Genomic DNA, 27,187 nt, shown 5'->3' on the forward strand with positions numbered 1-27,187 from the left:
TAGCACTGCTGCCTCACAGCGCCAGGGGCCCAGGTTTGAATCCCGGCTTGGGTCACCATCTGTGTGGAGTTTGCATGTTCTCGCTGTGTCTGTGTGGGTTTCCTCCGGGTGCTTCAGTTTCCCCCCACAGTCCAAAGATGTGCTGGTTAGGTGCAATGACTGTGCTAAATTCTCCCTCAGTGTACCTGAACAGGCGCCGGAGTGTGGCAACGAGGGGATTTTCACAGTAACTTCATTGCAGTGTTAATGTAAGCCTACTTGTGACTAATAAATAAATAAACTTTAAACTAAACTTTAGACAGTCCCGGCAACTAAAGGCTAGTTAGATTAACCTCAGTGATGTGTAAAGTTTAGGAATCCGTAATCAGAAAAGCACAACTGTTATTTGGAGAGGCTTGAACTAATTAAGGAGAGCCAGCATTGAATTGTATAAGGTAGATCGTGCTTGACTAATCTAATTGAATTTTTTTGATGAAGTAACAGAGAAGATTGATGAAGGGAATATGGTGGATGTTGTCTATGTGGGATGTTTTTGACAAGGTACCTCATAAAAATGTTGGTTGACAAAATTGAGACTAATTGAACCGTTGGAGAAAATCTCCATTACAAGGGAGGAAGTGTTAGGTTTGTTAGAGAATATAAAGACTGACAAATCCCCAGGGCCTGATGGAATCTATCCAAGGCTGCTCGGGGAGACGAGAGATGAAATCGCTGGGCCTCTGACGCAAAATCTTTGTCTCGACACTGGACACAGGTGAGGTCCCAGAGGATTGGAGGATAGCTAATGTGGTCCCGTTATTTAAGAAGGGTAGGAAGGATAACCCGGGTAATTATAGGCCGGTGAGCTTGACGTCCGTGGTGGGGAAGTTGTTGGAGAAGATTCTTAGAGATAGGATGTATGCGCATTTAGAAAGGAATAAACTCATTAACGATAGTCAGCATGGTATTGTGAGAGGGAGGTCATGCCTCACTAACCTGGTGGAGTTTTTTGAAGAAGTGACTAGAATGGTTGACGAGGGAAGGGCCGTGGATGTCGTCTATATGGACTTTAGTAAAGCGTTTGACAAAGTCCCTCATGGTAGGCTGGTGAAAAAGGTTAGATCTCATGGGATAAAGGGGGAAGTGGCTAGATGGGTGGAGAACTGGCTTGGTCACAGAAGACAGAGGGTGGTAGTGGAAGAGTCTTTTTCCGGCTGGAGGCCTGTGACTAGTGGTGTTCCGCAGGGCTCTGTATTGGGACCTCTGCTGTTTGTGATTTATATAAACGATCTGGAAGAAGGTGTAACTGGGGTGATCAGTAAGTTTGCGGACGACACAAAATTGGCAGGGCTTGCAGATAGTGAGGAGCATTGTCAGAGGGATATAGATAGGCTGGAAATTTGGGCAAAGAAATGGCAGATGGAGTTCTATCCTGGTAAATGCGAAGCGATGCATTTTGGCAGAAATAATGTAGGGAGGAGCTATACGATAAATGGCAGAACCATAAAGGGTGTAGATACGCAGAGGGACCTGGGGGTGCAAGTCCACAGATCCTTGAAGGTGACGTCACAGGTGGAGAAGGTGGTGAAGAAGGCATATAGCATGCTCGCCTTTATAGGATGGGGCATAGAGTATAAAAGTTGGGGTCTGATGTTGCAGATGTATAGAACGTTGGTTCAGCCGCATTTGGAATACTGCGTCCAGTTCTGGTCGCCACACTACCAGAAGGACGTGGAGGCTTTGGAGAGAGTACAGAGGAGGTTTACCAGGATGTTGCCTGGTATGGAGGGGCTTAGTTATGAGGAGAGATTGGGTAAACTGGGGTTGTTCTCCCTGGAAAGACGGAGGATGAGGGAAGACTTAATAGAGGTGTATAAAATTATGAAAGGCACAGATAGGGTGAACAGTGGGAGACCCAGGTCGGTGGTGACGTTCGCGAGGGGTCATAAGTTTAAGGTGAAGGGGGGGAGGTTTAACACAGATATCAGAAGGACATATTTTACACAGAGGGTGGTGGGGGCCTGGAATGCGCTGCCAGGCAAGGTGGTGGAGGCGGGGGCACTGGGAAGGTTTAAGACTTATCTAGATAGCCATATGAACGGAGTAGGAATGGAGGGATACAAAAGAATGGTCTAGTTTGGACCAGGGAGCGGCACGGGCTTGGAGGGCCGAAGGGCCTGTTCCTGTGCTGTATTGTTCTTTGTTCTAATGGAATTGGAGGATCCGTGGACAAGTAGAAATAAAGTTGGTTTCAGGACAGAAAGTAGAGTCGTGGCAATTGGTTGTTTTTCAGACTTGAAGATGGTGGACAGTGGTATTCCTCAGGGGTCAGTGATAGGACCAATGCTATTTTTAGTATATATAACTGACATCAATCTTGGAGTACAGAGTAAAATTCCAAAATTTACCAATGATAACTTGGAGAAGTGGCAAACAGTGATGATGATGATACAAACCATATGCAACAGGATATAGACTAATAGAATGGGCAGACAATTGATGATGGAATTTAATACAGAGAAGTATAAGGTGATGCATTTGGAGAAGGGAAGGGAGAGATAATATAGACTTAATAGCACAATTTTGAAGAGTGTGCAGAAATAGAGAGACCAAGGTGTACATGTGCATTGATTTTTGAAGATGGCAGGACATAGTGAGAGTGGTTAGTAAAGCATCTGGAATATTGGGCTTTGTAAATAGAGCATTAAGTCTAAAAGCAGGAAAGTTATGTTGAACCTATATAAAGTTCTGTCTAGGCTTGCGTTGAGTTCTGGTCACCACACTTCAAGAAAAGATGTGAGAGACCTTGAAGGAAGGAGGTTTACCAGAATGGTTTCAGGAATGGGGGATTTTAGCTACAAGGTTAGGTTGGAAATGCTGGGTTGCTCTCCTTCGAGCAATAAAGACAATTGAGGGGAGATTTGATAGAGGTTACAGATTATGACCGGCTGAGGTAAAATAGTCAGGAAAATCTCTTCTCAGTCGCTGCTGGTACAAGGACTAGGGAAGACATTTATGATTGTGGGTAAGCGATGCAGGGGTAGGTGAGGAAGCAGCTAATGGTATTGCCCTGGGATTCACTGTCCACAAATTTATTCGACCAGAAACATTCAATGATTTCAAAAGGAAATTGGAAGGCACTTGAAGGAAATAAACATGCAATAGTCCTGAGATTGAGTGGGGAAGTTGGACTGACTGGATTGCTCCACCCAAGAGTCTACATGGACCTGATGGGATGGATGAACCCCATTTGCGCCACAAAAGACTGCATGGGTGGAATCTTGTGGAGGCAACCAAGGTTTTGACTGCTGGCTAGAGAACCGGAGAGACACCATATCACCTCTTTCTGGGAAGGCCCACTGCATCTTCTACCATTCAGGCACTTAGAGGCCTTATCCCAGGATCAGGGACCTTAGGAACAGAAGTCTTGCCTGTTGAGTTGCTAGCCAATCAGAGGCCAGCAGCTCTTTTGTACTCAGCAGTGCCACTGGAGTGTTGGAGTCTGCTGCAGGTAAGACAATCACCCAAAGCTTCAGAATGCCAAGGTGAGTGATGGCAGAAAGGGTAGAGGTTATGGGGGAGGAAGGAGGGCGTTAGCAGCAAGGACAAAGAGGTGGCTCTCAGCAGGACACCTCCCCCTCCCCCCCGCCCCCCCCCCGCCGCCACCACCTTTCCCAATGTACTATGTGCCTTTGAACAATGGACCCCACCTTCTCCCTGGGAGCCCGCAAGCAATCCTGCATGGGTTTGCTTGTTGTGCTCTGTGCTTGGTGAGTCCTCTGCCCACTGCTGTGTTAATACCCCAGTGACAGCAGGATGAGATCATTAATTTCCCACTGAAGGGCCTCAATTGGCAATGGGGCAGAAAGACTGTTCACCGGCTTTCCCACCACTTACTTAATCCTAGTGGAGGCAGAAAGGTGATGAAGTCTCTACCCACCACCCTCCTCCCTGATTAAATCCCCTCACCACCAAAACCATCACAGAAAAGAGCACAAGATTCCACCCTATGACAATCGGTTTTACCAGAGGCAGGTTAAGGAACAGGTGATCATTCATTCTTAGTAAGAGGATTAGTCATTGAAACTTGTTCAGAAGGTTCTGTGGTGGGTGAAAGCAGGTGACAGGAGCAGAATCCATCAGGTAAGTGCTATTACAGCATTGCTGTGGGCCTGAGTGTTTCGTCCAAGCACAACAGGATTACCCCGATCACAATTTTCCTCTGACCAACTCCACCCACTCACTGTGATCAAGAACTGCCATACCCCTGCCATCACTGACATCCCCATCAGTGACCCTCAGTCTCACCCGTGATCTCCAGCTCTCACCCATCCAAATCTCCATGCCCCCTCTGATCTCACCCTGCCCCCTTCCCCCTAAATCCTTAACCCTCCCAACCACACATTAGCCGCCAGTATGATCTCTGCCCCCAACAAACACTGGACTAATCTGTTCCTGGGCTATGGTCTTGTGCTGCCTAATTTCCAGCCAAACAGGCAATTCGGCATGCTAATCAAGCTGGCCGCAATGCTGGGAACCTTTGTAAAAAAGGATATGCACCCTATGGAGCTAAAACTCCATGGTGTTCATCCAAACAATAAGTCTTCTCTCCTGACCCTGCTATGAAACCCCATCTGAATGAATATCGAGGCTATTGATTTCCTTACTGACGGAGAGTTCCACTGGTGCCAGGCAGCGTACATTTACTTATATCCCTGTGTGAACCATGACATAATGACCAATAACAGGAGAATCTCAAAATATTAATTATAAAATAGAACTAAATAGGTGCTTTTATATTGAAGTCCTTTTGGACAGAAGTTGGTCATCCACCTCTTGGGGAATTTGCTGCTGAATAGAATCCCTTAACTACTATTGCACTCATCCAGTGTAGATAAAGGATCAAACTTGTGTCCTACTCATTTTTAGTGGCCTTTTTGCACAGTGATTTGGAATGCATTCCCTGAAAAGATCGTGGAAGCAGATCAGCTGTAACTTGCAAAATGTATTTGGATCTGGACTCGAAAAAGTCAAGTGGGAAACAGCAGAACAGTGGTACTAATTACAAAGCTCTCTCAAAGAACCAGGACAGACACCATGGGCTGAATGGCCACACTCTATTCTACAAGTTTCAATAAGCCTTTGCAAGAGCTTAAATACATGTCTACATCCATTTCTTTTGAACAATAGCCTTTTTCCCAGAACATGCTGTTTTGCCAAACAATGACTTATCCAGATACTTGGGTATTGTGCCACACTAATGTCACCTTCACTGATGTAACCAGAAATTATATATGAATAGGCATAGTCCCAAGACAGGTTTTTGGGGAGGTGGCTATGCTGTTCACAACAGTAGCCATTGAAAAATAACCTCTGTCCCTTATTTTGTAATCTATTATTAATATTCCCTTAGAATTTATCACCATTCAAGCATGAAAAGAACCATCACCCAAGATTACTTCAGTGGGCTCATTAGGTTCCAAAATATTATTTATTTTAATGTATCTGGTAACAGCAACTGGAAAGAGTTTTTTTAAGATTTTCTTTTGCTTGCTTAAACTAAAAATATTACATTAAATGAGCAGATGATAGTTTACAAGACAAATGACTCTAGCAGCAGAACCATTGTTGTCAACGACTTGATTGAAGTTTCACAGGGACGATGTGGAGTTGACATTTCTAATGTTCCTTTGTGCTGTTTTACTAAATCAAGCCATTGAGGTGTTTGCCAGTAATAAATTTTTAGAAGACTCATTTAGGTAGTGCTGCTATCAGGTATTCAGGTACCATTACAGCAATTTTATTGGAGCATAAGCGAGTCAATGAGTGAAATTGAATCAATTTATCAAGTTCGTGAGAAAGCGCACTATAATTAGTCAGGGACATCGGGAGAGTCTCACAGAATAGAAATGAGACTGACTCATTAGTTAGGTTGTTGCTTGACTTTGAACACAGAACCCTGACTGAAGAAACAAGATATTTCAACTCGGTGTTTATAAAAACTGATATAACAGGGAAGCATGCTTAAGTAGGCATGTAAACACACCAATATTTTTTCAGAAATATTAATAATTTAACAAAAAAGCAGCACTAACATAAAGCATATATTATGCACTTGTTTTACCATTTTCATTGTGTAATCATCTTTAATTTAACTTGAACATTTAAATAGCTGGAAGTGGAATATGGAATAACATTCATAAGTCTTTGAAATTGTTGTGCCACAGTGTTATATTCAACTAACTGTTCTGTCTTCAACATATAGCAGAATGGAGTGATGGAACTCGGGTGTTCACTTGTAATTCCCCACATGTTTGAGCATATGATTTTGGATGTACCACTCTGAACAGCAACTGACATGTTGTCAGTTACTTCTTCCATAAAAAGGGGAATCAATCATACCATTAGAACTATCAGCATTTTGCTGTTGTGCTGTGCATCTCGGATAGCACTTTTTAGAACATAATATAAGAACATAAGAACATAAAGCTAGGAGCAGGAGTAGGCCATCTGGCCCCTCGAGCCTGTTCCGCCATTCAATAAGATCATGGCTGATCTTTTCATGGACTCACCTTCACTTATCCGCCCGCTCACCATAACCCTTAATTCCCTTATTGTTCAAAAATCTATCTATCCTTGCCTTAAAAACATTCAATAAGGTAGCCTCAACTGCTTCACTGAGCAGGGAATTCCACAGATTTACAACCCTTTGAGTGAAGAAGTTCCTCCTCAACTCAGTCACAAGAACCTCAACTCAGTCATAAGAACCTCAACTCAGTCATAAGAGAATTTTCTTGAGCTTTTTCTTACTGAAGAGAAATAATGGAAAAAGACCCACCGGTGCTACATCTTAGTTATGGTGGCATCTCGCAGTTGAACACCTCATAGATGGAATCACGCAGAGCAGTGATTCTGCTAAAGGGGAGGTCAGCTGCAAGTGGCCTCTGCCTCTGTAATAAGTACTGCTGGCTTAAAGTAAGGACAGGATTAATTGAAGAACTTAAAATAGAACTTTTGAATTAGTTTAGAAATTTCCAAATTAAGGCTATGCAAACGATGCAGGTAAATTTGCATAAGTATTTCTGAGTGAGAAGGTTTTGGGGTCTAGCCAACTCTTAGCATCTTCCTGAAACCTACCCTGCAGCAAACCTGTCTGCTTGAATTATTTGACTGCGGGATTGAGGGATTTGAGAAAAGGGGGAGACGGTCCAGTCTTCAGTTAACTCCACTTCTGCCCTCGGGAGAAATATGAGAGCTAATGTTTGTCCAGAAAGGCAGACTATCTCTGAATGCTGCTGGCACTTGAAATTACACATTTTCAGTTCTTAGCAAGGGGCAGGTCAGTATGTGTGTGAACTGCCACACAAAAGGTGAAAGATTCTCACTGCCATTACATTTGTCAGCCTACAATCATACTGATATGTGGCATCTGGGACCAAAGATTATACTCGACAATTTTGAGGAAGACACAGTGGCAGGCACTGGACTGAGTTTCACAAGAGAGACAGAATTGTGAGATAACTGAGTATGTTTGTAGCAAGGTGACGCCAATGCTGATTTACACTCTTCTATTACCTGCACATATTATTCTTAGTATTTTTAGTTCCAGAATTGAGGAGAAATATGTCTGGGGATATATATCCTGGATTTCCATTCCAGATTCTTCAGTTGCCTCTGTTAAAAAAGTGTGCACAAGTGGCCATTGAGTGAAGGCAAGTCATCCTGCTGCTTGCTGACAGCATTTTGGATAGAACAGGTCTGCTAAACTGTCATTACTGTCCTTTGGAGAAGGGAAAACACAAAAAAGTATATGGACCATCTGAATGAAATGAGATGGTACTTTTATATAGCCTACATTTCCGATTGTCACAAATAGTAAAAATGATTCACCCCATCTTTCAATTCTACAGCTCGTGCTAGAAATACTAGGCTTTGCTGGAAAATCAATAGAAATGCGGGTTTTAAACCATATCCTTACTTTCATGTACATGACCCTCTAATCCACTGTATATTAGTAATTGTACCAAATCCCCCAAGTGTAAGCCCACTAAAAATCAGAACTTCCTGGTGATCAGTTGGAAAATTGGGCAAATTTGCTGTGAGGTTGACACTGGTTACGTGAGGCTCTTAACAGCTACAATGATATCTCACCAGAACCAATACAAAAGCAACTTCTCACATCCTTGGTTTCATCCCTGGGGGGTTGAGGGGGAGGTGGGGTGGGGGTGGGGGGGGGGGGGGGGGGGGGCTTATACAATAGTGTGCAGCCAGAGGAGAATGACCTGTGTGCCTCTTATTTAGCTGTGCTTCTATAACATAAATACATTTAGTTACTCTGCAGGGAAACAACAAGAGCTTCCAAAACTGAGGGGTGGTTTGTGTTCTTTTCCAGTCCCTCAACCTTTTATTTCAGCTGCAGACTTAATAAGTACTGAAGCATCATCACATGGCAGCTACACGCTACTGTTAATTTTTTAATACAGTCTCAGAAATGGTATCTCAAGTGTAAAACGGCGTGACCTTGAACAGGTCAAAATTCCACATTTAAATTTGAGTTTAAAATGAGTTGTAATTTGAGTTGACATGCACCATTGGTGCATCAGATTTAATCAGAATAATAATTTTACAGAGACCAACAAAGTTTACTGTAGTTTATATCCACCTAGAGGGTAGGCCTACTAGAATTTTGAGCTGTTTGATTGCACTTAATAGCTTTACAAAATAGGAAAACAGAACTGTAGACCTGATTTCATCATGTCCAATGCAGTGCATCAGATTGCATGTGGCCATTAACAAATGATCCTTAGGAAATTAGTTGGGACCAGCCATAAATGAGTAGGTAAATAGGAAGCCTAAAACAACTTTTTCCATGTAAAATCAGAAGTTCAAAAAATTGTTTATTTTTATTACATGCACTTAGAGTTTGAAAATCAGGCAGGAATGGCAATCCACTTCATTGATCATCACCAAGGCACTGAAAACAATATTTACCCTCAATTTGGTCATAATATCAAATTTACTGTACATTCAAATATTTACAAGTGATCCAGCCTCTGTAGTGAAATACCATAAGATATTCTGCTGGGCTAAACAAACTTTACAAGTGCAAGTCATAGGCCGGAATTCTCTGATCATTCATGTCGGCGGGATTCTCTGGTCCCGCCGGCGGCGCACCCCTGCCCGCGAGTTTCCTGCCGCCGTAGGGTGATGCCAATGGGAATTCCCATTGACAGCAAAGGGACCAGAGAATTTGGCTGTTAGCAAACAATGTGCCACCTCCTGCCGGCGAGAAACACACGGCTGGGGGGGCCAGAAAATCTCACCCATAATGTTTCTGATGCCGGATTGAAAATGAGGATGCTGTTTGTAAATACATAATCATCACGGTGTAATTTTCTTCCCTTTACTTTTTTTATTTTCTTTAATGGGATGTGGGAGTTGCTGGCTCGGCCAGAATTTATTACTACCCTTAATTGCCCCTGAGAAGGTGATGGTGAACTGCCTTATTGAACCGCTGCAGTCCATGTGGTGTAGGTACATGGTTAGTGAAAGAGTTCCAGGATTTTGATCCAGTAACAGTGAATGAACGGCGATATATTTCCAAGTCAGGGTGGTGAATGGCTTGGAGGGGAACTTCCAGGTGATGATGTTCCCATGTATCTGCTGCCCTTGTCCTTCTAGATGGTAACAGTTGTGCATTTGAAAGGTGCTGTCTGAGGGGTCTTGTTGAGTTCCTGCAGTGCGTTTTGTAGATGATAATCACTACTGCCCCTCTGCATCAATGGTGGTGGGAGTGAATGTGGATAGATTGCCAATCAAATGGGCTGCTTTGTCCTGGATGGTGTCGAGTTTTTTGAGTTTTATTGAAGTTGCACTCATTCAAGTAAGTGGAGAATATTCCATCACACACCTGACTTGTGTTTTGTAGATTGTGGACAGGATTTAGGGGACAGGATTTTAGGGGTCAGGAGGTGAGTTACTCATCACAGGATTCCTCACTCTGACCTGTCTTGTAGCCAAAGTATTTATATCGCTAGTCCAGTTTAGTTTCTAGTCAATGGTAACCCACCGGATGCTGATAGTGAGGGATTCAGCAATGGTAATGCTGTTGAATGTCTTTCTCATTGGAGATGGTCATTGCCTGTACTTTGCTAAACATGGGTCTTGAGCAGGAAAGTAAAACATGCATCAGCAAATCAACAGCCTGTTTTATATCCTGATCACACTTCTTCACCACTAAACAGTGAAAATGAGTATTGGGTGGGCTGTTGATTTATTAATGCCTGATTTGCACTCCCATCAAAGGAAAATTTCATCTCATTAACGTTCTGCAGTGGCTGATGCTAGTGGTGCAATTGGTAGATGATGGCATTTGAAGATGCATGAACTGACCTTTATCACTTGTGTGAAGTCATTGAATATCTTGTGGTGTTGCAACCAGGTCCTTGGGACTAGACTCCTGCTGTGGACCTCCATAGCTGTCTTTTCATTATGTGTCTAGAGCCCTGCAGATACAAAATGGTTCTCCTCTTTTTCACCCCCTCCAACAGGAAAACCAGAGTGTCTCTCATGTTCAACCATTCTTCTCTCTTCCCTTGGCCAGATTCAACTCACAAAGTACTCTTAGCCAAACACCAACGTGCTTGACATCGGAAATCATTCTAGTAAGCAGGCAGCACAAAGATGCCAGTTTTTGGAGGCTATCCAGTTTTAACCTTCTCACACACACTTGGCCTTCTAATCTTTTCTGTTGGTGTGTTTCTTTTTAAATGTCTGACTCCAGTGTTTCAAAACAATGTCTACCCTCTCAGAAGAATAGAGTCCACCAGCACAACTTGATAACGGCTCTGTTGAGTTCCAATGAATAAGATAGTTGCAGAAAAAGTGAGTGCTAGCAGTCACAGGAATGACAAATTATCTTTCATTGTCTCCAGAATACTGATTTCAGATGCGTTGTTTGAAATCTAGTACATACCTATCATTCTTCATCTTGTAAATTTACATCCATGAAAACAATAATTAACTTAAATCCACATTTTTAAATAATTCATCGGTTAAATCTTTTACATTTAAAAATGATTTTAAAAATCTAGAAGCATCATCTAGGTCAACTGAAAAATTCCAAAGTGAGATTGATAAAAGCTAGGGTCATAAGGGTTACAGAACTAAGGCAGATAAAGGTGGTTAAGACACAGACAAACCACAATCCGGTTGATTGACAAAGCATGCTCAATGGGTCCAATTGCCTAGTCTGTTCCTATCTCCCTGTCACAACAGGATAAGAAAAAGAAATAAGAACTATACCTGCCCCATCAACAGGCAATTGTTCCACCTGCTTTGACCAGGATGTGGTTGATGGTTAGCTCACATGACATTCTGACCACATGATGCCTGAACATATGGTGACAGATCACATGATGGCAGCGGAGGGTGCGAACAACGGGAAAACCCATTGACAGCAGCAGGACTGGAAGATCCCTTTGCTGGCCAATGCGGGGGGCACTTCCGTTGCCATAAAATGCACCCTGAAGTGGGGTAAATCCCACCATAAGGGTGGGGAAACTGAGGGCAGGGAAGAGGGGAAAAAGTGAAAGGAGAATTTGAAAGTGCATCTCACAGAAAGGAAATCAGAGATACCAGGAACTTTGATTCCAACAGCATCTAACGGTAACTTACTGAAATTGCACTGATAACAAAGAGTAAAGGAGGTAAAAAGGAGGTAGACAAAAGACGGGTAACTACAGGCCGGTTAGCTTAACGTCCGTAGTTGGGAAATTGCTGGAATCCATCATTAAAGAAGAAATAGCAGGACACCTGGAAAAAAAATGGTTTGATCAAGCAGACGCAGCATGGATTCATGAAGGGAAAGTCATGGTTGACGAATTTACTGGATTTTTATGAAGATGTAATGAGTGCAGTTGACAGAGGGGAACCGGTGGATGTGGTGTTTTTGGATTTCCAGAAGGTGTTCGATAAGGTGCCTCACAAAAGGTTGCTGCAGAAGATTAAGGTACACGGAGTTGGGGGTAAAGTGTTAGCGTGGATTGAGGATTGGCTATCTAACAGGAAGCAGAGAGTTGGAATAAATGGGTGCTTTTCTGGTTGGCAGTTGGTGACTAGTGGCGTGCCGCAAGGATCGGTGCTGGGGCCTCAACTGTTTACCATATACATAGACAATCTGGAGGAGGGGACCGAGTTTAGGGTAACAAAGTTTGCGGACAACACAAAGATGAGTGAGAAAGCAAATTGCGTGGAGGATGCGGAAAGTCTGCAGAGAGATTTGGATAGGCTAAGTGAGTGGGCGAGGATCTGGCAGATGGAGTATAACGTTGACGAGTGTGAGGTTATCCACTTTGGAAGGAATAATAGTAAAATGGACTATTATTTAAATGGTGAAAAATTGCAACATGCTACTGTGCAGAGGGACCTGGGGGTCCTTGTGCATGAATCGCAAAAACTCAGTTTGCAGGTGCAGCAGGTGATCAAGAAGGCAAATGGAATGTTGGCCTTTATCGCAAAGGGGATGGAATATAAAAGCAGGGAGGTCATGCTGCAATTGTACAAGGTACTGGTGAGGCCACAACTAGAGTACTGTGTGCAATTTTGGTCCCCTTATTTGCGGAAGGATATATTGGCCTTGGAGGGAGTACAGAGAAGGTTCACCAGGTTGATACCGGAGATGAGGGGGTTAGCTTATGAGGAGAGATTGAGTAGATTGGGCCTGTACTCGTTGGAGTTTAGAAGGCTGAAGGGAGATCTTATAGAGGCATATAAGATAATGAAGGGGCTAGACAGGGTAGAGGCAGAGAGATTCTTTCCACTTAGAAAGGAAACAAGAACTGGAGGACACAGCCTCGAAATAAGGGGGAGTCAGTTTAGAACAGAGTTGAGGAGGAATTTCTTCTCTCAGAGGGTAGTGAATCTCCGGAATTCTCTGCCCATTGAAGCTGTGGAGGCTGCCTCGTTAAATATGTTTAAGTCACAGGTAGATAGATTTCTGATCAATAGGGGAATTAAGGGTTATGGGGAGCGGGCGGGTAAGTGGAACTAAACCACTATCAGATCAGCCATGATCTTATTGAATGGCGGGGCAGGCTCGAGGGGCTAGATGGCCTACTCCTGCTCCTATTTCTTATGTTCTTAAAGTGGTAACACTCAGATTTCCCTCATAACCAACAGTAAATCAATAACACAGTAATTGTATGCAAGTGGTGGTAATAGGTGTAATTCCCTGATAGGTAGTAGTGACCTGCCTGAAGACAGATTCTCTACTCATTCCTCCATGCCTCATGATCTTGTGCTTTTCTCTTTAGTTAATCATAGGAGCCTCCCATTTTCAATTTGAAGTCCTAACATCATTCTCTTTCTCCCTCCAATCTACCTTCAATCACCTCTTTTGGCAATGACTTGTGTATTAGAATAGGGGTAATCCAACCTGTCGGCCTTATTTTGATGATATTCACAAACAATCTTGCCTCCTCCACCATCCTGAGAACATCTTCAATGCTCTTATGTTCCCTCCAACTGAGCTGCTCCATCCTTCTCCAGAACCACATCTTAACTTGCTCTTCTTTGGATATCTGCTTTTCTTAAAGTACGTTTCAACCTGGTGCAACAAAACACACGCTAAAATTCTACCGCCTCGCCCGACACTGAATCAGAGCAGACGAGGGGGGGACAGCAGAAACTTCGGGCAGGAATTTCCAGTCTCGCTTGAATGAGGCCATAAAATCCCACCCACAAAGTTATGATCATTCTTTTCTTATGATCTCTACTCACTCCAATGCTGAGCAATTCATTATTTTTGGAGAACTAGTGCTGTAACTCACTGACATTCACCATGAAATTGGAATCAGAATCCCTGCACTGCACAAGGTGTGGTCAGAGTCCTTATTAACCAATTTCGATCACTCTCCTTATCTCCTTAGACTCTGGTTCCATATGGAGGTGATAACTCTAAACTGAGAACCTCGATCAGAGCTCTTCCATACTTGGACTTTACACGTCAAATCTGAGTGATGGAGACAAATCTGAACCAAGCTGAGAAATCCCACAAAGGGAAGTGGCTCAGTGTTGGGGGAGGATACAGGGTCCTAAACTCAGTTCATCACAAAAACCACTCCCTTGGTCTGGACTCTATAAAGGAAAGCTTTGCAGACATAAATAATACGTTCACACATTGTGCCTGTTCCAGCCAAGCAAAATAAGTGACAGCCATTAGCTGACTAATTCCACAGGGCATGCCTTGACCAATCAGGGTCAAACTGTCTGATTTAAATTTCAAACAATGCTTGGCAATTAACTGTCAGTCACCTGTTACATTATCCACAGCAACACCTCTACCTCTGTACTTACCAACCAAGCAATACTTTCCCCTCATATGATATAAATTTGTTGCAATCCCCTCATATCGGTATTCTTGCGAGGTGCTCTGATGAGGACAAGACAAAAAGTTTCAACATGTGTCTTTTTCAGCAAAACTCAAGGAAAGCTTTAATTGGTTTATATAAATTACAGCACAGGAGATGGTCATTCAGTCCTTGGTGTTGACATTCTATCCTGTAAACCCAATCCATGTATGCCTTTCGCTTTGAAATAATTTTTTATTCTTGACCTCAGTAGCCACAGCTGGTGAAATATCCCAATGTCTAAACTTTCCTCCTCCTTTCTCTTTTGTTTAATCCAGTAAGAATCCTTGTTTTCTGTTTCCTGGTTCCTCATTCAACCACCATGGATATAAAAACTTAATTCCCACAGTAAGGCCTGGACTCTGGATTTCACTCATCCCTAACTGTATAAGACTGCTCATTTCTCAGTGCTGCTCCAACTCATCACCATGTTGTTACTGCTCCCAACTCCATTGATGCGCTATTCAGACACGAGGCTTGAAGCTCAGTAAATGAAAGGCTTTTATTTACTGTTAACGAAGCTACCAGAACTTATATACACTATCCCAGACTGAAGGGGTCCCGGCCAGAGCAGGGACTCTTATACCTCTCCCAGGAGGTGGAGCCCGATTGGGATGTGCCACAACACTACAGTACAAAGGTGTAACAACCCCACCCTAATCCCAACAGCAACAATAGCACAACCCAACAGTAACATATGTACATCCTTGTAGTACTGGCCAGCCCCAGGCTCAGCACTATCCAGTGGGAACCAACGATGGTTCACCACATTCACCCCTCCTTTGAGAACAAAGGCCGGCGGGGTACAAAAAAACAGAATAAAGTGTCAGCAGTCTATACGTTCAGACGGTCAGGGGGACTGCACCGTCGTTGTGACCTCCTCAATACCGGCGGTGACACCGGAGTAGGCACTTGCGGTGGCGTTCTCCCCAAAGCGGCGTCCAGCTGTTCTTCCACGGACTCACAGGCTGGTTGACCCTGAGGTGACGGTAGTCCAGGGGATCCTGACACACCCTGCGGTGGCGACCATCTTCTGGGCTCAGGCAAGCTGTACATGGGAGTAAAATGGTTAAGCAATGGTCCCGATGCTGCCCGCGCCGTGTCCGGGGAAGAAACAAGAGATAAAGGGTTTGTTACAGGGGGTATGGGAGCGACAGGGGTTGCTACGTCCCCTGCTGGCGCCAGGTCTCGGATCGAGACCGTGTCCTCTCACCCGTCAGGGTATGCCACATAGGCATACTGAGGGTTGGCGTGGAGGAGATGGACCTGTTCGACCAACGGTTCGGACTTGCGGGCCCTTACATGTCGCCGCAGGAGGACGGGTCCTGAGTATGTCAACCAAGATGGTAATGAGGTCCCTGAGGAAGACTTCCGAGGGAATGAGAACATCCTCTCGTGGGGAGTAGCATTGGTTGCTGTACACAGGAGGGAGCGAATAGAATGGAGCGCATCAGGGAGCACCTCTTGCCAACGGGAGACTGGAAGACCTTTTGACTGCAACGCCAGTAAGACAGCCTTCCAGACTGTAGCATTCTTGCATTCCACCTGTCCATTACCCCTAGGATTGTAGCTCGTGGTCCTACTAGAGGCAATCCCGTATGAGAGCAGGAATTGCCTCAAGTCATCGCTCATGAACGACGAGCCCCTGTCGCTATGGATGTAGCTGGGGTACCCGAACAGGGTAAAGAGATCACGGAATGCCTTGATAACCGTGGCAGCGGATGTATCAGAGCAGGGAACAACAAAAGGGAACCGAGAGTACTCGTCAATGATATTGAGGAAGTACACATTCCGATCTGTTGAGGAAAGGGGGCCCTTAAAATCGACACTCAGTCTCTCGAAGGGACGAGTGGCCTTGACTAAATGTGCCCGGTCAGGTCGGTAAAAGTGCGGTTTGCATTCCGCGCAAACCCGACAGCTCCTTGTTACTGACCTGACGTCCTCCACCGAGTAAGGCAGGTTGCGGGCTTTTATAAAGTGGTAGAACCGAGTGACCCCAGGATGGCACAGGTCATTATGGAGGGCGTGCAAACGGTCCTCCTGTATACTAGCGCATGTTCCACGCGAGAGGGCATCCGAGGGCTCATTGAGTTTCCCTGGACGATATATGATGTCGTAGTTATAGGTGGAGAGTTCAATTCTCCACCGCAAGATCTTGTCATTCTTGATCTTGCCCCTCTGCGTGTTGTTAAACATGAACGCCACGGACCGCTGGTCCATGATCAGGGTGAACCGTTTTCCCGCCAAGTAATGGCGCCAGTGCCTGACGGCCTCCACAATGGCCTGGGCCTCCTTTTCCACCGCTGAATGCCGAATTTCGGGGCCTTGGAGGGTGCGGGAAAAAAATGCGACGGGCCTGCCCGCCTGGTTAAGTGTGGCGGCCAGGGCGAAATCAGATGCATCGCTCTCCACCTGAAAGGGGATGGACTCGTCTCCAGCGTGCATCGTAGCTTTCGCGATGTCGGCTTTCAACTTATCGAAGGCCAATCGGGCCTCTGGCGTTAAGGTAAAAGTCGAGGACTTAATGAGTGGACGGGCTTTATCCGCATAGTTGGGAACCCACTGCGCATAATAAGAGAAGAAGCCTAAGCATCTTCTCAGTGCTTTTGCACTCGCAGGGAAGTTCAGAAAGGGGGCGCATACGGTCTGGATCAGGGCCAATGACCCCGTTTTCCACCACGTATCCTAGGATGGCTAAGCGGCGCGTACGAAACACACACTTCTCCCTGTTGTAGGTCAAGTTCAGGCGAGATGCAGTGCGTAAGAAGTTCAGGAGGTTTGTGTCGTGGTCCTGCTGGTCATGGCCGCAGATGGTGACATTATCCAGGTACGGGAAGGTAGCCCGCAGCCCGTTCTGGTCCACCATTCGGTCCATAGCACGCTGGAAGACCGAGACCCCATTGGTGACACCAAAGGGAACCCTGAGAAAGTGATACAAGCGACCATCCGCCTCAAAAGCCGTGTATTGTCGGTCCTCTGGGCGAATGGGGAGTTGGTGGTAGGCAGACTTGAGGTCTATGGTGGAGAACACCCGGTACTGCGCAATCTGATTGACCATATCAGATATGCGCGGGAGGGGATACGCATCCAGCTGCGTATATCGGTTAATGGTCTGACTGTAGTCAATGACCATCCGGGGTTTGTTCCCGCTCTTGACCACCATGACCTGCGCTCTCCACGGACTAGCACTGGGTTGTACGATCCTTTCTTTGAGGAGCCGCTGAACCTCAGATCTAACAAAGATCCGATCCTCAGTGCTGTAACTCCTACTTTTAGTCGCGATGGGCTTGCAGCCTGGCACAAGATTCTGGAACAAGGAGGGTGTGGTGATCTTCAGCGTCAAGAGGCTGCAGGCGGGGCGCGTTGGGCAATTTGGAGGCTGCTGCTGTTTTCCCACTGCCAGTGAAGGGAGTGGCCCACCGTACTGTAGGATTACACTCCTCAAGTGGACCATGAAGTTTAGTCTGAGAAGTATTGGCGCGCAAAGATACGGCAACACAAGGAGCTTGAAACGCTCGTAAACTGTGCCTTGCACCTTCAAGGTTACCACGCAACTCCCTAGCACGGCAACAGACCGGGACCTTGATGCCATAGAGATTGTCTGTTTGGCAGGTTGAATCTGCAGTCCACACCGCTTCACAGTGTCTGGGTGGATAAAGCTCTCAGTGCTCCCGCTGTCAAACAGACAATAAATCACGTGGTCACTTACCTGAATATTCATCATAGATTTGTCAAGTCTATGAGGCTTGGCCTGGTCCAGGGTGATCGACGCCACCGTTGGTTCATGAGCGCCACTGCAGGCAGCTGAAATCGATGAGGAGGACCCCTGCTGGTCGTTCGTGGTCAGGGTCGACCAACATGGCTGCCCCCATCAATCGCACGTGGGTGAGGGCGCCAAACTCAGCGACCCCTGGTGGTCATACTCCTCCGACTCCGTCGACCGTAATGGCGTCGTCCTGGTCTCGCATGTGGACAAACCCCGCGACGACTTCGACGACGAAGACCCGAGCTCTGAAGAATTGCAGGCCGCACTGCCGTTCCTGGGTTTAGATCGGCACACTTTTGAATAATGCCCTTTTTTACCGCATGCGGTGCACAACACAGCTTTAGCGAGACACTTTTGCCGGGTATGCTTCGCTCCTCCACAGAAATAGCACCGCGGGCCGCCCGGGGCTGCTGCCGTCGTCTGGCCCGAATGGGAGCACGTCATTACACAGCATTTCGAACCCGAGGGACGAGGAGGGATTGGCGACTGCTCCTGCCATGTTGTCTCCACATGGTCCTCCGGATATAAAACTAAGCTTTTGGAGGCCGACTCGAGCATCTCTGCTAACTCGATGGCCTGGGTAAGATTAAGGTTACCCTTCTCCAACAGTTTAAGTCGAATGTACGACGATCCGACCCCGGCCACAAATGCATCTCGGGCGAGGTCGTACATGCTCTGCTCAGCCGACACAGCTTTGCAGTCACAGCCCCTGGCTAGCTGTAGGAGCTCGTTCGTATCGTCCTCCATCGTTTCGCCAGACTGCCGTCGTCGAGTGGCTAGGAGGTAACGAGCGTGTATCTCATTAGGTGGTTTGGTATAGCGCTTCTTTAGAAGCTCGAGGGCCTTAGGATACTCGGTGGCCGCACGGATCGCGAGGTAGACAGTGTCGCTTACCCTCGCATGGAGGACCCGGAGTCTGTCATCATCTGTGGTGACCGCTGCGGAGGCTGCCAGGTAGTCTTCGAAACACTTCAGCCAGTGGTCGAAGGTGTTAGAAGCGCCCACCGCACGTGGATCTAGCGTAAGGCGTTCCGGCTTCAGAATTTGCTCCATACTCTCTTTTTTTCGACGAGAGTTTAACGACAGTAAATAAAATTGATGCGCTATTCAGACACAAGGCTTGAAGCTCAGTAAATGAAAGGCTTTTATTTACTGTTAACGAAGCTACCAGAACTTATATACACTATCCCAGACTGAAGGGACTCTTATACCTCTCCCAGGAGGCGGAGCCCGACTGGGATGTGCCACAACACTACAGTACAAAGGTGTAACAACCCCACCCTAACCCCAACATCAACACTAGCACAACCCAACAGTAACATATGTACATCCTTCGTAGTACTGGCCAGCCCCAGGCTCAGCACTATCCAGTGGGAACCAACGATGGTTCACCACATCCATGTTAAAGAGACGAGTAATAGATTGATACAAATCATGCAAGCATGTCCTTCCTTTAGTAACCCTATTGAAGGAGCTTTATTGCAGCAGAAAGTACACAACAGATTTCTTCTCATTTGCTTAAAATGTGTGATGAAGATCAAGTAAAATTGCCTCAGTGTTATTTGTACTTGATGCAATTACAATTAAACTGCCCAGCTGCTCTCTCCCTGCTTAAACAGCAGAACAAACTTGCCATTAAGAGCATGGACTGCCTAAAAGAAATATGATTAACTTTTCTCTTTCTCTGCTTAAGTAGTAAACACCGACTGTTTTGTGACATCTGTAAAAAGAACAGTTAATAGTCAATACCAGACTTAGAGTCAGCAAGTGTTAAATCTATCAATGATTAGATTAACTGTATAAAGCCTTCAGAAATTCCTTCTGCTTATTACATGTGAAAATGAAGAAGTTCTGAGAAGTTAAAGAAGCAACCTGAGATGTGTTTGTTTGAAAGTCTGCTAATTTAAGTGGATGCTTTATAATATGACAGGATTCTTCCATGTGACACCTGTGAGTGTGGCCTTTAATTGAAATGATCTGACAAGGATCCTCCTTGTGCTGTTTGGTTTTGAATCTACTTGGCATCTGCTTTATACCTACCTGGCAGAACAAGCGTCAACAGTTTCAGAATATTGTCGCATTAATCCATTCCTCTGTATATGACATTGTAGTGGTAGCATCTGAAAGGTGACATTGTAAATCAAACACAACATAAACAAATGTCTTTCCTTCTTTTGGATCCAGGCTTTCCGAGCAGAAATCGCTCCTTTGAAAGAGAATGTGACTCACATGAATGACCTTGCCCACCAGTTCAAACCACCAGACATCCAGCTATCTCCGTATAATCTAAACCAACTAGAGGACTTGAATACACGGTGGAAGCTCTTACAGGTGAGTCTATCCACTGCTGGAATACCTGATCACAGCTCCTCGCATTAATGCTGTGTTTTCTCAAGCCCTACGGTTCCCTGGTTATTTATCAGTGTAAACACAAGCTGTCTGGTCGAGATGCCTGTCTTCTAGAAATCAAGCTAAACAAATGTCAATGTAAATGCATTATTGAGGAAGGCTTGCCGAATCCATTTCTTGTTCTTGTGCATTGATAGGCTGAAATTTAAACAAATATCTTTATAATTGTTGATCAATAAGTGCTGACGTGAGGAGGTTCAAAATGAAGTGTGTCGCTATCATGTATTACAGGATAATGCTTGCTGGAGAGGTTGATATTGGTTTTTCTAACAAAGTTGGCCATTTACGAACGCATGGCACAATTCTTTTCCTTGACATTGATATTTACATTAGTCTACTCTTTCCCTGGTCTGAAAGGCTCGAGTCCTTAGAACATAGAACATAGAACACCACAGCGCAGAACAGGCCCTTCAGCCCACGATGCTGCACCGACCAGTTAAAAAAAAACTGTGACCCTCCAACCTAAACCAATTTCTTTTCGTCCATGAACCTATCTACGGATCTCTTAAACGCCCCCAAACTAGGCGCATTTACTACTGATGCTGGCAGGGCATTCCAATCCCTCACCACCCTCTGGGTAAAGAACCTACCCCTGACATCGGTTCTATAACTACCCCCCCTCAATTTAAAGCCATGCCCCCTCGTGCTGGATTTCTCCATCAGAGGAAAAAGGCTATCACTATCCACCCTATCTAAACCTCTAATCATCTTATATGTTTCAATAAGATCCCCTCTTAGCCGCCGCCTTTCCAGCGAAAACAATCCCAAATCCCTCAGCCTCTCCTCATAGGATCTCCCCTCCATACCAGGCAACATCCTGGTAAACCTCCTCTGCACCCTCTCCAAAGCCTCCACATCCTTCCTGTAATGTGGGGACCAGAACTGCACACAGTACTCCAAGTGCGGCCGCACCAGAGTTGTGTACAGTTGCAACATAACGCTACGACTCCTAAATTCAATCCCCCTACCAATAAACGCCAAGACACCATATGCCTTCTTAACAACCTTATCTACTTGATTCCCAACTTTCAGGGATCTATGCACACATACACCTAGATCCCTCTGCTCCTCCACACTATTCAAAGTCCTCCCGTTAGCCCTATACTCAACACATCTGTTATTCCTACCAAAGTGAATTACCTCACACTTCTCCGCATTAAACTCCATCCGCCACCTCTCGGCCCAACTTTGCAACCTGTCTAAGTCTTCCTGCAAACTACGACACCCTTCCTCACTGTCTACCACACCACCGACTTTGGTGTCATCAGCAAATTTGCTAATCCACCCAACTATACCCTCATCCAGATCATTAATAAATATTACAAACAGCAGTGGCCCCAAAACAGATCCCTGAGGTACACCACTTGTAACCGCACTCCATGATGAATATTTACTATCAACCACCACCCTCTGTTTCCTATCCGCTAGCCAATTCCTGATCCAATTTCCTAGATCACCCCCAATCCCATACATCTGCATTTTCTGCAGAAGCCTACCATGGTGAACCTTATCAAACGCCTTACTAAAATCCATATATACCACGTTCACTGCCTTGCCCCCATCCACCTCCTTGGTCACTTTCTCAAAAAACTCAATAAGGTTAGTAAGGCACGACCTACCTGCCACAAAACCATGCTGACTATCACCTATCAATTCATTACTCTCCAAATAACTATAAATCCTATCCCTTATAATTTTTTCCAACATCTTGCCGACAACAGAAGTGAGACTCACCGGTCTATAATTCCCGGGGAAGTCTCTGTTCCCCTTCTTAAACAATGGGACAACATTCGCTAACCTCCAATCTTCTGGTACTATACCAGAGGCCAACGACGACCTGAAGATCAGAGCCAGAGGCTCTGCAATCACTTCTCTTGCCTCCCAGAGAATCCTTGGATAAATCCCATCCGGACCAGGGGATTTATCTATTTTCAGACCCTCCAGAATATCCTGCACATCCTCCTTATCAACTGTAATAATCCTTGCTGGGTGTACTGTTCCAAATGTTACCTAAATTGCCCTTAATCATGTGTAAACTTTGAAAGTAAATGATGGCAGGATGGCAGACTTGGGGAGTATGACAACCAAGCTTGATTCTGTTCCCATCTCGTTCTTGCCCATGTTCACACTCACAGCAAAGTCTGATTCAAAACACTCAAATGAAAGATAAGACTTTTGGCTGATATATTTCTTATTCCAGGGAGCTCTAAAGTCAACTGTAATACCTGACAAGATCTGTTAATTTGGTACATAATATAGATCAAGACTGGGATCTTCCTGATCTGCATAGGTTGCTATTCATTTGTCTAATCAGTTGAACCAACCTTTGGTACCAAGTGGATAACTTGCAACCTTGGGGATAATTAAAGCTACATTACCTGCCTGTATCTTCTCCTAGATAGTCCCTCGGGATCAAGGATGACTTGCTTTCAACTATGTTTGATGGGTTCTGAGATGACTGATAAGTCCAGTGTACACACTGCAGACTCTACCACATGCGGGTTTGGGTGGGTGAGTTGGTTCGGAGGTTTGTGTGCTCACTTCAGCACCTCGACTTGGCCTCTATGCATTCCCACTGAAGTTTCTGGTGCCTTCCCAAATGAGCCTTCCCCAATTTGGTTGGTCACAAGCTGGGAGCTGCCATGAATTGGTGAAGGTGTTTGACTTCTACTGGAAAGCTTTGAGGACATCCTAAAGTGTTTCTGCTGTCCTCCAGGGAGTCTCCTGCTACAACTGAATTCAGAGTAGGGCATTTGCTTTGCAAGTCTGGTGTCAGACATTCTGGTCCCACCCAATGAAGTGATCAGTGCCTCCATTGGCCTGTATGATGTCTGGCTAGAACACTTCAATTTGCTATAAAATATGCCACCTTTTGTCTCCACCATTGGCTAAATCCAAACCACCTTTTCCCCTTTTCTACCACTTTGGATGGCACTTTGCTTTGTGTTCCATATGCAAGCATCTTGGAACTGCTGTCGGCAGCAAACTGTGAATATAAATGTGGTGCAAAGCTGTAATAATATCTGATCACCTTTTATAAATAAGCTATTAACACATGGGGAAGCTTTTGTTAGGTGACAATGGGTGATTAATGGGGCAAGCTTCAGGACATAAAAATGCAAGGTCACCTTAAATCACTGAAACTCTGTATAGCTTGTCGAAGGACTGCCACAATCAGAAATGTTGGCTTATAGAATAGGAAATCTATCAACCAAAATTCCTCATTATAGCAGTCTATATGCAAGGGAATTGAGGTGACTTCATACCTTTGTGTTCTGAAGTCTATCCTATTAATAAGTAAAGGCGCTTGAGAGCATATAAACAGTAACACTATAAAGTTCTATTTGCATAAAACGTTGTGTGTGCAAAAACATAAAAGGAGGGAATGTGATGAGTCCATGGGAAGATGGCGGATACGTACTTCTCCAGCCACAGACAGAAAAAACTTGACCTCCAAAATTTAGAAGGCATTTAATATAACCAAGTGAGAAGGGGTGAACTGACTCTCCTCTATTCAATCCCCTGCTTAGTCACAACAAAGACTAAAATTCATTTTTCCATGAGGATATGCCTTTTCCAAATCAGTACATATTTAACTATTTAAGCTGTGAACAATGAGGAGACAATAAAGCAAGGTTTTCTTGAGTCAAAGAACAAATTCATTCACCACAAAATAATAATAATGCAATGTCAAAGTCTCTCGCTCGCTCTCTCGTTCGCTCGCTCGCTCGCTCGCTCATTCACTCACTCACTCACTCTCTCGCTCACTCGCTCGCTCACAAATCACTCGCACACACACACACACAACTACAGACAGGGCAAACTAAACTTAGAGCCCAATGCAACTGGAAGAAAGAAGATCTGAAGTTTCCAAAAGTAAGCATTAAGCAAAATCCCCTCATCCCAGCTTAAACAAGTAAAAAACTTAGGCTGGAACCCTCCATGTACTAGATGAGGTTTCCAATGTTTCTCATGGCACCAAGCCCTTGACTGCTGAACAGATACTAAAAAATTGCAAAGATGTTTTCACAGGTCTTGGATGTGAATACCATCTTGAAGTAGATGATTGTGTGAGACCAACTCAGCATTTTCTGAGGAGAGTTCCAGCTGCTCTCAAATCCGACCTGAAAAACAAGATAGAGGAGCTTGAAAAGATGGGAGTAATCAGGAATGTGACAACTCCTACAGACTGAATTAGCAGCATGGTAGCAGTGAAAAACCTGGAGAGCTTACATCATGCTTAGATCCAAAAAAAACTGAATACAGCTTTGAAGAAATCTCACTACCACATGCCAACTATTGAAGAAATTTTGTCACAACTTGCCAAGGCAAAGACCCTTGTAGGTGCAAAGGATGGATATTGGCAAGTGAAGTTGAATGAAACAGCAGTTTTCTGACTATGTTTTGAGCACTATTTGGAAAGTACAGATGGTTGTGCATGCTGTTTGGCATTTCTGCTGCTCTGGAAGAGTATTAATGCTGACAGCAAGAGATAGTCAATGGGCTTCCTGGAGTGGACATGATTGTGGGTGGTCTGCTAATCTCTGGGAATATGATTTAAGAATCTTTTTCAAACCTTTTCTTTCTGCTCCAAAGCGTCAGCACAGGATGTTACTTAATTTGCAGAGATAACATGTGGATGTGAAGTACAAGCAGGGGAAGCAGATGTACACCTGTCAAGAGCTGCACCCACTTTGAAGAAAGTTGATGACGCTAGTACAGAGTGTGAACTCTACCACATTTAGCAAGAAACAACAGTACAACATGCTCTAGAAGTCCTCAGTCCGGCAGTGCCATTCAATCTGGCAAACAATCATCTTGCTCAGATCAAGCAGATTATATGACAAGATGCATCTCATCATGTGCTGCAGGAAATAATAATGAAAGGATGGTCTGAAACCAGCAAGGACACACCTATTGTTATGAGAGAGTATTGGATATACAGGGATTAAGTGATTGCTCAAGATGGCATCTTGTACAAAGAAACTAGAGCCATTATCTCTCAAGAGATAAGAAAAATTATGTTGAATTGCATCTATGCAAGCCATCAAGGAATCGATTCGAGTCTGAAAAAGGCAAGAGAAGTGCTCTACTGGCCAAACATGAACAATGGGGCCAAGATCCACATCAGTTAATGCAGTGCCTGAAATGAACATTCAGCTAAGCAAGCTAAAGAACCGCTAATGACTCATGACATTCCAGAGCATGGATGAAGCTTGGAGTAGATTTTTCCACTCTCTTTGGAAGTGACGATCTCATCACCATTGACTACTATTCAGATGACTAGGAATCAGACAAGCTGATGTCAATGATTATCAGTGAATTGTAGAATGCTTGAAAAAGAACACTTCAGTTGATATGGCATTCCTGACATTGTGGTGATTGATCATAGCCCTCAATACTTGAGTGAAGAATTCAAACGCTTCATATCTGATTGGGAAATTTAGTACTACACATCACCTCCACACTATCCCCAGTCAAATGGAAAGCCTAAGGTGGCGGTGACAATTGCCAAAGGGATTATTTTAAAAATTGACTTAATCCAGCTCTAATGTTTACAAGGCAATCCTAGAGTGGAAAAACACATCTACTGAGGACATGTGAAGTAGTCCAGTTCAGCGATTAATGTCATGAAGACTACTCTTTCAATAGCTAAAATACTACAGAAGCCACAATTAGTAACTGGAATGAGTGATGAAATCAAAGTGAAACAACAGAAAGCAAAATTTCACTTTGATGAAGCTACCAAATTATTGCCAGAGCTGAAAATTGGAAAGTTGGTCAGAATGCAAACATTCAACGCGCTCAAGAAAACTCAACCCACTTGGTAACTTGGGACCTGTGTGGAGAAGTTGTAACCTCGACCATACACAGTGAAAATGAGCAAAGAGATGTATTGTAACCACAGATACATACATACAACTGGAGAAATTGCTCCTTCACAGAAGACTTGAGGAAAATATGAGTTCACCAACCGTACAAAGAATTGAATGACCATCACTCCCAGAGGTCAACTATTCTCCAACAAATATGGATCCGCAGCAACACTCACCATGGCAGCAAAATTCCCCAGATAGACAACATCACCTCAGGAACGAGTGGGCACCAGACAAATGACCAATAACAACGTGCACATGTAACAGTAAAAGACAATGTATGTGTGCAACATATGTGTAGGGATAGACAGAAGTGTGTCGGACTTGAATAACTAGTTTTCTGTACATGGGTGATGAATTTTATTGTAGTCTGTGCATGTGCCTAACTTGCAAATGATAATAATGTATGCAGGATGCTTTTCCTTTATGAAATGGGTAATGTTTCGAGAAGTGCCTTTGTGCAGTTTGGCCATAGGCTTGCCATAGTTGTCACCCTTGGTGTATAAAGGCTTGAGACGAGAAGCCATTTCATCTACTGCTTGGAACACTCACAGACCTGCATTGGCTCCTTATCAAGCAATGTCTTTATGTTAAAATTCTCCTCCTTGTTTTCAAATCCCTCTGTGGTGCTGTCCCTCCCAATTGCTGTAAACTCCTCCAGACCTACAACCCTTCAAGATATCTGCACTCCTCTAATTCTGGCCTCTTGAACTTTCCCAATTATAACTGCTCACCCATTGATGGTCATG

At 44.6% G+C, this 27,187-nt stretch overlaps 1 protein-coding gene across 13 annotated transcripts in view; it reads left to right on the plus strand.

The window, feature by feature from the left end:
- Positions 1–27,187, plus strand: part of LOC144506416 (dystrophin-like) — a 1,861,003-nt gene that overhangs the window by 1,664,356 nt on the left and 169,460 nt on the right. For all 13 annotated transcript variants that reach the window (XM_078232507.1, XM_078232503.1, XM_078232508.1 and 10 more), the window contains one exon: positions 20,338–20,484. In XM_078232507.1, coding sequence (XP_078088633.1) covers positions 20,338–20,484 — 147 coding nt within the window. The remainder of the gene's footprint in view (positions 1–20,337; positions 20,485–27,187) is intronic.

This window comes from Mustelus asterias, chromosome 17 (assembly GCF_964213995.1).
Source record: "Mustelus asterias chromosome 17, sMusAst1.hap1.1, whole genome shotgun sequence".
NCBI lineage: Eukaryota > Metazoa > Chordata > Chondrichthyes > Carcharhiniformes > Triakidae > Mustelus > Mustelus asterias.